Source organism: Desmodus rotundus, chromosome 9, assembly GCF_022682495.2.
Source record: "Desmodus rotundus isolate HL8 chromosome 9, HLdesRot8A.1, whole genome shotgun sequence".
Classification (NCBI taxonomy): Eukaryota; Metazoa; Chordata; class Mammalia; order Chiroptera; family Phyllostomidae; genus Desmodus; species Desmodus rotundus.
The window spans coordinates 62085736-62098087 of NC_071395.1; the positions used below are offsets into that span (position 1 = coordinate 62085736).

The following is a 12352-nucleotide window of genomic DNA, read 5'->3' on the forward strand; positions in this document are numbered from 1 at the left end:
GGGCGGGCCCTCAGCGGGCAGACGAGCGGGCGGGCGGCTGGCAGGTCGGCACTCACTGGCCCCAGAGACCACTTTAGAAACCTGGCCGGCCCTGTGGGAGGGGCCGTCCCAGGCGGCAGAAATGGGAGGACAGACCGGGGACACGGGGCCGGGTGCGGAGAGGAGGGACTGGCGCGGGGCCAGCAGCCTCCCGCGGAGATCGCCGCCCCCGCCCCCGCCCCGCCCAGTAGTGCTGTCGGGTGCCCCGGGTGGGCGGGGCCGCGGGGATTGCCCCCTGCCGGGTCCCTGCGGTGCATGATGCGACGCTTGGGTGTGTACTCTTCTCCTGCAGAGGCTTCCATTGTAACACACCCCGGCCGCGGGGGAAGCCGCCGGAGCCGCTCGCCCTCCGCGGAAGGAGAGGGGTCGTCTGTACAGGCCTTTGAGCTGCTCCCTGAGCCGGTCCAGGATCCAGACGCGGATCTTGGACTGGCTGCCTAGGGCTGAACCGCGTGGTCCCTGGTTGGGAAGAACACACGTTCTGGAGCCAACTGCTCCTGGAACTGGACAACACGGCGTTTCTACCCACACTTCTGGGCCAGGCTTGCAAAGGGGAAGCGTGCAGAGCGGCCAAACTCCTTGGGGTACCTAGGTTCCGGGAGGGGTGGGAGACGCCTTTAGCCTGGGGTCACGCTGCTCCACTGGAAGTTCCAAATCAGTGTGGCACACATTACACGTGGGTGCTGCCACCAACCCAGTCAGGTTGTGACATGCAGCCGGGTGCCCTGGGGGTGGGGGTCCAAAGGGCCCTGGAAGTGGCAGAGGGTGGCTCCTAGGAAGCAGAGGGTTGGGGGGAGCTGGAGCAGAAGCCTGCCTTTCTGGAGAGTGCTAGGCCAACAGGGGAGTGGGCCAGAGGCTTTGGACAAATTCACAGCGCTGGAACAAACCATTCAGAACCTTCATGCAATTTGGGCAGAGCCAGGGGAGTCTGGGGACAGGTTCAGGGGATGCAGGCTCCCCGGGTACTACAGGCTGGACTGGGGGCACCCCTTTTGCTTCTCCTCTTCCCGTTTCCAATCATCTGCCCCACCCCTGGAGCCAGCCAGGGAGCGCCGGCGTCTGGACCAGAGCATAGCTCCAGCAGACTGTCTCTGCAGGACCTCCGTCTCCAGGGACTGAAGCCCCCACTTGGCTCAGGAGCAGAGGCAGCACCAGATTTGTGTACAAACCTGTGTACCCCTCTATATATATGTTGCATAGAATGTATATATGTTGGGAACATGCTCGCTTCTGCCGTGTGTCGCTGCCGTGCGTTGTGCACTCTTCAGCACCAGGCCCTTGCTGGGAAGGGGGCCACAGCCAGGACACCCCTTCCCACACAGCCACCACCAGCCCAGGCCAGTCCCTCCGCCAGCCTGTCTTTGCCCTCAGTTCTGTCCATGCTTCGATAGGCCTGAGGCAGCCCCAGAGTGGGGCACCCTAGCAACTTTCTGTACATATGACTGTAAAATGGTAAACGTGTGTATTATATCTGGCTTCGTTATATAGTGTATATATATGTATACATATACATATATATAATATATATGAAGACTGTAAATGTTAAGACTAGTGTTCTTATTAGTATATTGCTTCACACTGAAGATTGTGTGTATCGAGCTGTTTCTAAAAGATGTTTATTTTCCTTAAGAGTAAAAAACAGTCATTGCATTCAGAAAAAAAAGTCAATAAAGATACGATTGTTTTGGAAGTCTGCAGCCCGTGGACTCTGACCAGATTCCGCTGGGAAAAGGGACCAGGCTTTAGGAACGGGATGGAAATGGAGGGGAAAGCCCAGGGGGCACAAAGGGAGAGTCAGGGACTCTAGCAGTTTGCAGGAGTAGGAAACAAGCCCCTGCTGCACATTCGGCACCCCACCCCCACCATGCAGCCTCAGGTCAGAATGGGGGCAGAAGGCGTCCTCCTCAGGCGTAAGAGCTAGGTGACCGAGGGGGGGGGGGCATGAAACTGACACTCCAGATACACAGGTTTTAGCTCTTGTCAACAGATCCTTGAGGATACTTGGATCTCCATGTGTCCTCCATGTCACCTTGGGAGTGGGCAGGAGTAGAAGCTGGGAGGTTAGAGAAGACAGCTGAAATCAAATGACCCTAAGGATTGAGGGCCCAAACAAGGCCCCAGAGGTCAGTGGGATCCAACTCAGCTGGAGGTAATAACCACCCTCCCTGGGCCTCCTGCAATATCAGAGCGGGGGGAATCTAGTCCCTCATGGCAGATGTGTGTGGGGCGGCCTTTGCCCCAGTGCTGGGGAGAAGGCACAGAGGACCCCCTCTGGTTAGCAAGTACATCAGCTGAAGCACACACCCTCCCCAAAGAAACAAAACCCAGATTATAAATAATTTCACTTTTTATTCTCTGTACAAAACTTCTCGACCTATGAAAATAAAGTTTGCAAAAGGCAAAGTAACACTTGGGCCTCCGAGGCCAGGAGGCTGATGCACCCCGATCTACACTATGTACACATCTCTCCAGAAGGCAAAGTGGGGCCTTGGGGCAGGGCCCCCTTGCTGGCCAGGAAAGCCAAGTTGCCCCCCCTCCCCCCCACAGCTGAGTGACACGTACCCCCTATCTTCCCTCTTAGATAGCAGAGGGAAAAGCCACTGGGCACCTACAGAGCAAAGAGGTGACAGACTGGACCGGCCCCTGCAATCCCCCGACCTGCCACCAGAGGTCAGCACCATCCTGGCCACTGCTAGTCGGGTTGGGGAGGGGGCAGGGTTGGCGGAGTCAAGTCCCTTCTGGCCTCCCAGGGCAAGCGGCAAAAGCCAAAAAAAGTCCCATCCCCCGCCGATGCAGTGCAGTCCCTACGTGAACCATGGACACTGGGGTCTCTGGCACTGTCTTCAGTATTCGATGCTCTGGCCAGTGACAGAGCCAGAAGGCACCAAGGTGGCTTAAAACGGGTACTGGGACTGGACCGCAGGCAGGCTGCAGCGGGGCGGGGGAGCGTGTCTAGCTGGAGGTTACCGTGGTCCCGCCGCCCAGGCGCAGGAGCATCTGCTGGCAGTCGTGCAGCAGACGGCGATCACCGAGCTTCTCGAGCATGCGTTCCGCCTCAGCCAGCATGCCCCCACACTGCCCGGGCACCGACAGAAAGCAGGGCGGCAGGTAGCAGGAGGCCAGCAGGAGCGTGGGTCGTGGCTCCAGCTCCACCCCACCTGCACACAAGCCACGTCACAAAGTGGGGTGTGGGCGGGGCTCAGTGCCCGACCACTCCCCATGGCCTGCCAGATGCCCCACCCTTGCCCGCCCCACCTGGATCGCTGGCACACTCTCAGGAGTTTGGTCCCCTCTCAGGGCCAGGCAAAGAACAGACACGCGTGCACAGTCACGTACCCCACAAATGACGGTCACCTGGTTGGATTCTCAGATAAACACTGCAAGTCCCCCCCACACACACACCTGGGTGGGGAAGATGAGGCAGGACCAGCACCCCCACACACCCCTACAAGGGCCGCTGCCCCTCTCACCTCCTTTGCCACAGGAACTGGCCCTCTTTCTCAGACTGCGGTCCAAGAGCTGCTGTGTCCTCGTGGGGCTGGCCCCTGCCATCAGCCGGGCCGTGGCCTCATGTAGGAATACCTGGGCAGGAGAAGCCAGGTGAGTCAGGGTTCAGGCCAGGCTCCCACCCTCTTCCCACATCAGCTGCCTCACATCCCCCTTGTGAAGGGAAGGGCCGGTGGTGGGCACTCACCCTCCGCATGGCAGGCTGGAAGCTCTGTGCCAGACGCCTCAGGCCACTCAGGTCCCGCTGGAAGCCATGCAGCTCGAGGGCAGAGGGCAGGGCTCCACTGCTGGGGCCCTGCAAGGCCTGGGCTGATGCAGATGGCTGCTGCTGCAGCCACAGACTCGTGCGTGCCACCAGGAGCAGATCACAGAGGAGCAACTGCATAGCCTGGGGAGGATGGGCGGGGCAGGGGTCACTCGGGGGGGCTCCAGTTCTGGAAGGGGAAGGGCAGGGGCCTGTGGTGTCAGGGGCCGGCTCCGGGCTGCACTGCCGAGGCACTGCACCCACCTCACACACATGCAATGCAACAGCAATGCACCTCGGGACCGCCCACCTCTCCAGGCCTCCACACCCACCACCGGCCATGGCTGCAGCCTCCATGGAGGGCCCTGCCACAGCACTCACCCCACCCCTCCTTGGGCCGGGGTGGGGGGATTTAGGGCTGAACAGTGGTAACCACTCTCCAAGGGACCCAAGTCTTAGCCAGAGAGCACAGCCAGTTGGGCCCCAGTCCTGTGCTGTCAGGCCAACCCCAGCCTTCTGCAGTCTGTTGGGGGATAGCAGGGAATGGAAAGGCTGGGACCCTGCAGACTGCCAGGCCCCTAGCTCTACCCCTCACCTTGTCAATGGAGATGCCAACTGGTGTGGTAGCCAGGCTGTCCTGCAGGTACCCACTGGCCTTCTCACAGGCGGCCAGGCAGGCCGGGCCAGACTCTGCCTTCCCACGGCCCAGCAGGGCCCGGGCAGCCTTGAAGGAGTGCAGAGCTGCCCTGGGCAAGGGTCTCCTGTTGGGGCCAGGGCAGAGGAACGATGGTCAGACCAGGCCACAGGCCCTCACTGAGCTCCCACTGCCCAGGTTCTAGTTTCATGGCAAAGAAAGGATGGCGATCCCAACTACCCAGAACAATGTGGGGGGCGCGATGCTGGGCCAATCTGGCCAGCACTCACTTGGACTCCTGCAGGACACGAGGCAGGCACTCCACCAGTGGGTATAGCCGCTCAGCTGCCTCCTCGTCCCGCCGCAACCAGTGGGTCACCACAGCTATCAGCGAGGCCCACCACTTGGCCACCAGGTCTGTGCCTGCAAGGAGCAGGGTGCAGATGGGGGTGTTCCCTGAAATTCAGCCACACTGCACCTGAGGCTGAGCAGCTGTGGAGCAGTGACTGAGCAGCAGTTACAGGGCAGGGGCCGGGGGCTCACCTGTGGTGGTGGCCATGCTGGAACCAATAGAGAAGGTGCAGGCCGGAGCCCCGGCAGCATCTGCACAGCTGTTCAGCAGCTGGAGGTACCCGAGGGCATCTGAGAATTCCCTGTGGCAGGAAGGACTGGCTATTAGAACGGGGGCAGGGGCTCTGGGAGTCCTGGGAGCGGAGTGGCCCTTCTCACCTTCCCACCAGAGCGGAGCCTGACTTCCTGGCTCTACAAAGTGGCCCAGGCTCCTCCTGCCCAGGCTGGTGGGGAAACTAAGACCCAGAGAGGAGCTGAAATCTACCTGAGGCCACAGAGTGAGTGGCCAGTCGCCTGGCTCTGGCCACCTCCACAAGTCCCTGGACACAGCCATTCCCGGACCTCACAGTGGAGGGCTCTTGCCTCATGGGGGGACACGGGGACACTCACCTGTCCCCATCAGCTGATGCAGGGCTGGAGCTGGGCTGGGCTACACAATTCAGTGCTCGCTCCAAGAGATGTTCTCGGAATAGCTGAGTCACCTGTGCCAAGGGGTCCACTGTGGGGAGGAGGGTGTGAATTGGGGGACTTTGTACTCTCCATACTCCCCTCTCCACACCAAGGGTTCTTTCCTGGGCACACGGGTGGGCTTGGCTCTGGGACAGATGAAAGTTGGTGAAGAAATACCCTTGTCCTTGCCCTTAGGATAACCGACCTCAGACAGTGTCACCTACTCCTTAACACTCCCTCACCAGCTGTCTTCCCCTGTCCGACCTCCTCACAGCACAGTGCTGTTGCCTGGGGTCGCCTCCCAAATCAACCACCCACTCCCAGATCCCTGTCTCCGTTTGCTTCTGAAGAGCCCTAACTGGGAGAGACCCAGCCCCCAAAGCAACAGTAGATGGCCAGGCAACAGACAGGGGTGGGCAGGGACATCCAGAGATGCAGGGCACAGGGACGGGGCAGGAGTGAGGATGAGAAGTGGGAACGGGGAACAAAGGATGAGGAGGGGCCCGGGGTGAGAGAGCACCTGGGTTTCCAGCTGAGCTGTACAGGCTCTCCCTGGGGGGGCTGCTCACGGCCCAGTCCCCATCCACGAAGAAACGGTGGCCCACAGGGTGGCAGAGCCATTGCATGGCAAGCGGCACTGAGCCGCTCTGTGCCAGGCAGGCCTGGCGGGCACTCCTCAGGAAGAAGCGCTGTGGGTGAGGGGAGGTGGGCTGTCACACTGGACCAGGCAGGGCTCAAACCCTGACCCTGGGCTGAGACCCCAGTTGGGCCTGGAGACCAGCCTGTGACCAAGGGCCTCATGCGGTGCAGCCCCTTCTCCAGGAGCCACTGGCCACAGCTACAAAGCCAAGCCCCCAGCCCTGTCCCCACCAGCCTACCCCCAACTCACGGTCAGGAAATGCAAGGCCCGCGGGAGACTGGTCTTGACCGTCATGGCAGCAGCCACGTAGATCTCAGCTAGTGTGGCCACAGACAGGGCGTCCCCTGCACACTCTGCCAGGTTCACTGCACTCAGCGCCAGGCTGGTGGCAGTGAGGTGTCCACCCGTGTACTTCCCTGGAAAACAGGCAGGGCATGAAGCCGGGCTATTGTCAGAGGTGGCAGAATCCCCTAGGCCTGCTCCTTGCCCATCATACCCGTGGCATGAAGCTGGTGTAGCTTGTGGTACACAAGGGCCGCCTCTCGGGCACTGGTGCGGGCATCTGCCTGCAGAGCACAGTCCCCTTGCAGGCCGCCAGCCCGACCTGCCAGCCAGCGGCCCACCCAGAGACGCTGCAGCAGGTGGCGGATGAGGTTCCAGAGCAGGCTACAGGTCAGGTCCAGGTAGGAGGTGGGCGGGGGCCGGCCCAGTGCTTGCAGTGCCAGCCACAGCTGCTGGGCAGCCTGGGCAAAGTCCCCCTGTGGGTGATGGGTTTTCTGGGTGAATCATGGCTATTCTAGCTCTGAACTGAAGATCCCTCCACTTTGGGCTCCCCGCTATGACCCTAGTATCCCCCGGCAGTGTAAGCTGGGCTACCCAAGGTCAGTGGGAGACTGAGCGGTAGACAATAGTGGAGAGGACAGGGCAGATTCACGGCGAACCCAGAGGGCAGGGAAGACTGGGTGACGCCAAGCACCTTCCCAGGTGCCCCCAGGTCTCTCCTTGCCCCTTACCCTGGCCAGGTCCAGGTCAGCCTGCTTGCGATGCCTCCAGAAGTGCGTGGCAGGACCCGAGTGGGGCCGTGTGACTGGCTCTCCATAGACAAAGAGAAGTGCCAAGGAAACCAGCACCAGCAGCCCATTAGTCAGCCAGACCAGTGGGGGTACCAGCCTCGGTGCCCAGCCAGGGCCATCTGGGGGCAGACAGAAGGGCTGGGGACATAGGTCCCAGGAAGTGCAGAGCCCAAGCCCACAGGCCTAGGGTCTACACCCCGAAAAGTCCCCCTGCTACCTCTCTGCCAGAGGTGTCCATGCTGGCCTGTCCCACCTCTCTCTTCAGTGCCCAGCACGTTGCGTCCAGAACCCTGGTGGGTGCTGGTGGCATCCAAGGGGCCAGGGAGACCCCAGCTGCCCAGCAGGGAAGCCAAAGGGTTACAGGAGAGACAGAGGAAGACGAGAGCACACAGGGCCAGGCGGGAGCGGTCCAACATGCCCCGGCTATGGGGGGATGGCAGCTGCTCTGGCTTCACCTGCTGGGGTTGAGCAGGGTGGTGAGGACAGAGTGGGAGTGGCCCAGAGAGTACTGCCAGAGGGACCAGCGACCCACCCACCCTCACTGTGGGCCCCCCAGGGCCAGGCCTCAGGGTTTCTGTCTACGAAACAGGAGGTGAGATATGTTAGGGGCTTCTTCCTGACCCAGCCCTAGCACACTGAGACAGGAAAGGGCCACAGTGCAGAGCCCAACCTGGCTGTCCTCGAAGGCTGGGCTGTCGGGCTCCGAGTCACTGCTGCTGCCACCACTGCCACTACTCCTGCTGCCAAGGGACGAGGAGCTGCTCTGGGAGGGTGAGCCGGCGTCCGAAGGTGGTGGGCTCAGTGTGTCCACCACCTCAGGCTTTATGCCCTCCATGGGCACATCAGAGTTCCTGCCACAAGCAGACACCAGATCCTTCAGAGATTCTACAGGAGGGAAAGGAGCAGGGCTGGGGGTAAAGGCCAGAGACTCCCACGCCACCCAAATCAACTTAGGGCCCTGGGGAGGGGCACTGGGATTTGGCCTAGCTTCTGAGGGCCAATTTAGGGAAAAGGAAGGGCTAAAAGCCCTTGTAGGGTCAGAGCTTAAGGTGAGTCCAGGGGTAGGGCAGGGCTGGAGGCAGGGTCAGAACCACAGGCCATGGGAGGCCAGGACTCACTGCTTTTGTGGGCAGCAGTACGCAGACTCAAGTTCTCCTGCTTGAGTTTCTGGTTGTTCTGTTGTAGAAAGTGAATGTAGTCAATGGCCTTGCGCAAGACTGCAGATTTATTCAGCTACAGGAGGTGGGAGGGAGACAGCACAGTAGTTACCGGTCAGGCCTGGCAAGTGGGCACCTGAGCAGGGCAGGGTCAGGGCTTCTTTGCAACATAGTTGTCTCGGGACCTTTGCACTTGCTGTTCCTTCTACATGGAATGTTCCTCCCCTAGTACCTTTCTCACAGGGCAGGCATAGCAATTAATATGTAAAATACATACAATACCATCTCACTAACTGCTATTATTATTAGCATCTTCGTGTCTCACTCCCTTACCTTCTTCGGGTCTGCTTTATATCATAGCGCTTTGTCAGGCCTTCTTTCCCTGACCACCCGATTCAGATCTGCAACTCTCGCCATCCCTCTTCCTGCCTTCTTTTCTCTCCTAGCACTTCAAACCATCTGGCACACTCTAACCCAGGGGTGTCAAACTCATTTTCACCGGGGGCCATATCAGCCTTGCAGTTGCCTTCAAGGGGCCGAATGTAATTTCAACTGCTTAACAGTTAAGGAGTAGTTCCATGTATACAGTCCTAAAATTATTTCAGCTGACTGTTCCATATTTATCTTATTTATTGTCATCCCCCCAACTAGAACGTTGGTTCCTCAACAGGAGGGTTTTTGCCTGTCTGGTCACTTCTTTATCCCCAATGCTTAGAACAGCCCCTGGTGCACAGGGGCTCTCCATAAAGCTTAGCTGGATAAATGAAGCTGACCAGGACTGGGCCCAGCCCAAGTCCTTCTCTCCCTTCCCACTGCCTCCTTCCCCAGAGTCGCCGTACTCTGTGCCTGTGCAGGCCTTCACCCGCACCTTTGCCTCAGTGCCCACTACCAGGTCCTTGAGCTCGATGATCTTGTCATTGATGGAGGAACGGTAGCGCTTCTCAATGGCATTGTGGGCGGTGCGCTTCTCGCCACGGCTCTGGGACGAACCCGGGGCCTTCCCACTGGCCAGCAGCCGATTGATGGGTAGCTTGTCAGTGTCCACTACCAGCGGCACGGTCGCCAGGATGGTTCCACCGCTCACTAGGGTCTGCAGAGCCAGGTATGCGTTACCAGACAGGCACACATGTGTCCAGACCCCACGCCCTCCCACCCTGCCCATGCTACCCGCCTGCAAGGGTCCGGTCTGCACAGCCGTGCCCGTGGCCAGGGAGCCAACTCCGGTCGCCTGCACAGGGGCTCCTGTGTCTGCCTTCATGGTTGTCAGGAGCAGCGAGTCTGCCTTGATGAAGTGGGGCTGCAGCAGCACCTGGGGCAGGGGAGGTCTTCGCTGTAAGCTCTGTCTGGACCAGGAGCTGCCAGTTCCCCAGCCCCTGGACAAACCCCCTTACCGGGACCTGCTGGATCTGCAAAGTCACACTGTTTGTTCCAGGGGCCACTGTGGTGGTGGCTGTGGCTGTCAACAGCTGCTGGGGGGCTGCACCCTGAACCTGGGTGTGCAAGGAGGAGGGCAGGACCCCTGACGGGCCAGGCAGTGGCTGTGGAGTGCTCCCTGGAGGGGTCCCTGCAGAGATGAAGTCTCCGGTACAAGCTGCCCTAACCCACTTCCAACCTCAGGTCCCTATCGTGTGTGACCTTGGGTGAGTCATTACCAGTGTGGCCTCAGTTTCCTTTGTCAACATCCCCTGCCTGGGGCTCTGATGTGAACGTGTTAGCTTTCCAGTCAGGTGTGTGTCTTTGGACGGGCAGCACTGAGGCGGATGCCCCAGCAGAATGGGAGGCAAGGCTTAGCCCAACAACAGGAACACAAGTGCTGCTAGTCAGCATCTCAAGCAGCAGAGAGGAAACAGCTCTCTAAAGCCTGCAAATTCCTCCACTATGACCACAGTGGACCCTTCTCCCTGTGCTCCTGCCATCTCTCTCCCTCCATATGCCCCCTTACCTGCAGAAAAGCCTCCAGGAGGGCTGGGGTACCCCAACACAGGGGTGGAGTTGAACTGCGCTGGGGCTGGAAAGCTCTGGGGCAGGAGGGTCCCCGGCAGGGGCTGTGGGGTGGAGGGCTGCAGGACAGACAGCGGCACCAGCTCCTCCTTGACGCCAGGCCCAGGGGAGAAGGCAGGAGCAGAGGGGCACATCTCCAATGTGGGTGCAGGCTGGGGAGGGGACAACAGTGGGGGTATTGCCTTGGCCCCCCCCAGAAAGCCTTCAAGTGCGGAGCTCATAGTGACTTGAGGTGGAGACAAGCTGCCCAGGGAGCTGGCTTCAGGACTGGTGGGGTTGGTGCCCCCTGCCCCGCCCCCAGCATAGGGCGGGTCAAACAGGCCAGGGAAGTCGTTGTCTTGGTTGTTGATGAGCTGAAGCATGTCTGGGGAAAAAAGAGGCTGTGTGAGCGACTGTGCAGCCTGCAGGGACTGGCCCTGTAAAAGGCATCACACATTTGCAGACCCCTTGTCCACACTGCTGCACATGTGCAAGCCTGTGGTCCCAGACACACAGCCATTTCTTGGGCACCTGTGACATCTAGTAGCAATGCCTAGTACTTCACGTGTTACCAGGAAGCCCTTGCAACAATTAGATAAGGTCAGTGACATGCAGGACCAACGCCCCACAAGGCCTATTAACTTGCCCCACATGTAGGCTGGAGCTTGGATCCAAGACTGCCGACTTAAGAGCCATTACCAATTCATACTCAGTGGACCAGACCGAGGCTTGGGGCAGAGTCAGCTGCCGGCCATGTGTGTGCCAAGCAGTGTGTCTCTGCATGTTCTGGGCACAAGCCCAGACCCTGTCTGCAGCCAAGCACACTTGGGACCTGGCCACTCAGGACTTTAGTTTCCCCTCTATAAAAGCCAACGTTGTCTGTCCTGACTCCTTCCTCCCCCTGCAAATGGGGAGACACTTTCCACTACAGCCCCCCCACCGCAGGTGACTGGCAACCTGGCTGGGTCATCCTGGGGCCCTCTAACTCACTGTGGGTCAAAGTACCCTGCAGGACCCACAAGCACAGCTCTGGGAGCCCACAAAGCCCCCAAGGTCCCCAGCCAGAGTTCTCAGCCCGTCCACACTGATTTGAGGTGGGGCCTGAGCCAGTGGCCTCCTCTCACTGGGTCTCAGCTTCCTCATCCCTCATCCACACGACAGGAGATTAAACCCCTTCCACAGGGCCGCTAAGAGGCTTTGCAGGCAGGCAGCCCGCACAGAGTGGGGCCTCAATAGTGGCCAATTCCTTCCTACTGATAGGTGCCCAGACAGGAAAATCACTGCAGGAGAGGCCTCCCTAAAGGCCTCGGAGAGAGCAAGATGGGGTGCTGGGCTCAGTCTCCGGGGTCCTCAAACAGAAATATTTTGTGGGCCCTCCATGTTTATGTGGGCATAAAGTATTTTCACTAGCAGGATCTCCCATTCCCTCATGCCAGTCCTCATTGGGCCCTTTAATAGATGGGGAAACTGCGTTCCCGAAAGAAACCTGGTCCTGATTGAATCCAGGGCTGGGATCCTGGGTTTGGACAATCCAGAGCTCCCCTGGGCGACAGAAAGACCACTGGCCCCCCTCTCGGCTTCTTCCTCCAGTGCCCCAGACGGGCAGCAGAGGATGTAGGAAAGCCAGTTTCTCACTGCAGACGTTGGGCTGGGGGCAACTAATGAGGCTGAAGGGTGGTCCACGATCCCTCCTGAGAGCTGGGAAGTGGTACACCTCCCCCTCGGGAACCGGTTTTTTCCCCATTCATAGTCCAACAGCCGCCACTCACACACGCCCCCTCCAGGGAACCGGGGTGAGTGACCCCACAGCGGAGGTGGAGGCTCTGTAATGAAAGGGTGGGGGTCCTCCAAAAAATACCTTCGAACGTGCAATCCATGACTCCGCGGCCTGCCACCCCTTCGGGGAGTCCAGGTAGCTGGCCTGCGGGTCTCCACGCGGACTTCACCACGCCTGGCTCCCCGGCGCTTTAAAGCGGGTGGAGCGCCCCGCCCCGCCCGTCAGCCCCGCCCCCTCCCGCCGGCCTGGGCCTGCGCCCGCCCCCTCGGCCGCGGGCCCAG

The 12352-nt window shown here is 60.0% G+C and overlaps 2 protein-coding genes across 11 annotated transcripts in view; one reads left to right on the forward strand and one right to left on the reverse strand.

Annotated features, from left to right (window-relative positions):
- Window positions 1–1799, forward strand: part of RAI1 (retinoic acid induced 1) — a 108435-nt gene extending 106636 nt beyond the window's left edge. For 5 of the 6 annotated variants that reach the window (XM_071219275.1, XM_053910821.2, XM_053910822.2 and 2 more), the window contains one exon: window positions 332–1798. In XM_071219275.1, coding sequence (XP_071075376.1) covers window positions 332–346 — 15 coding nt within the window. In that variant the 3' untranslated portion in view covers window positions 347–1798. Of the gene's footprint in view, window positions 1–331 lie in introns of all 6 variants that reach the window. The other variant, XM_053910823.1, reaches the window with a different exon arrangement.
- A 569-nt stretch (window positions 1800–2368) lies between these two features.
- Window positions 2369–12352, reverse strand: part of SREBF1 (sterol regulatory element binding transcription factor 1) — a 21707-nt gene continuing 11723 nt past the window's right edge. For 2 of the 5 annotated variants that reach the window (XM_024565088.4, XM_071219277.1), the window contains exons 2-19: window positions 10257–10679; window positions 9706–9878; window positions 9486–9623; window positions 9183–9404; window positions 8276–8390; window positions 7828–8042; window positions 7375–7615; window positions 7098–7276; window positions 6581–6842; window positions 6334–6500; window positions 5965–6133; window positions 5385–5493; window positions 4968–5077; window positions 4715–4847; window positions 4386–4551; window positions 3734–3934; window positions 3510–3621; window positions 2369–3197 (exon numbers count right to left, since the gene is read on the reverse strand). In XM_024565088.4, the coding sequence (XP_024420856.2) occupies window positions 2992–3197; window positions 3510–3621; window positions 3734–3934; window positions 4386–4551; window positions 4715–4847; window positions 4968–5077; window positions 5385–5493; window positions 5965–6133; window positions 6334–6500; window positions 6581–6842; window positions 7098–7276; window positions 7375–7615; window positions 7828–8042; window positions 8276–8390; window positions 9183–9404; window positions 9486–9623; window positions 9706–9878; window positions 10257–10679 (3341 nt within the window). In that variant the 3' untranslated portion in view covers window positions 2369–2991. Of the gene's footprint in view, window positions 3198–3509; window positions 3622–3733; window positions 3935–4385; window positions 4552–4714; window positions 4848–4967; window positions 5078–5384; window positions 5494–5964; window positions 6134–6333; window positions 6501–6580; window positions 6843–7097; window positions 7277–7374; window positions 7616–7827; window positions 8043–8275; window positions 8391–9182; window positions 9405–9485; window positions 9624–9705; window positions 9879–10256; window positions 10680–12152; window positions 12274–12352 lie in introns of those variants that run through there. The other 3 variants (XM_045199078.2, XM_024565090.3, XM_024565089.4) reach the window with 3 other exon arrangements.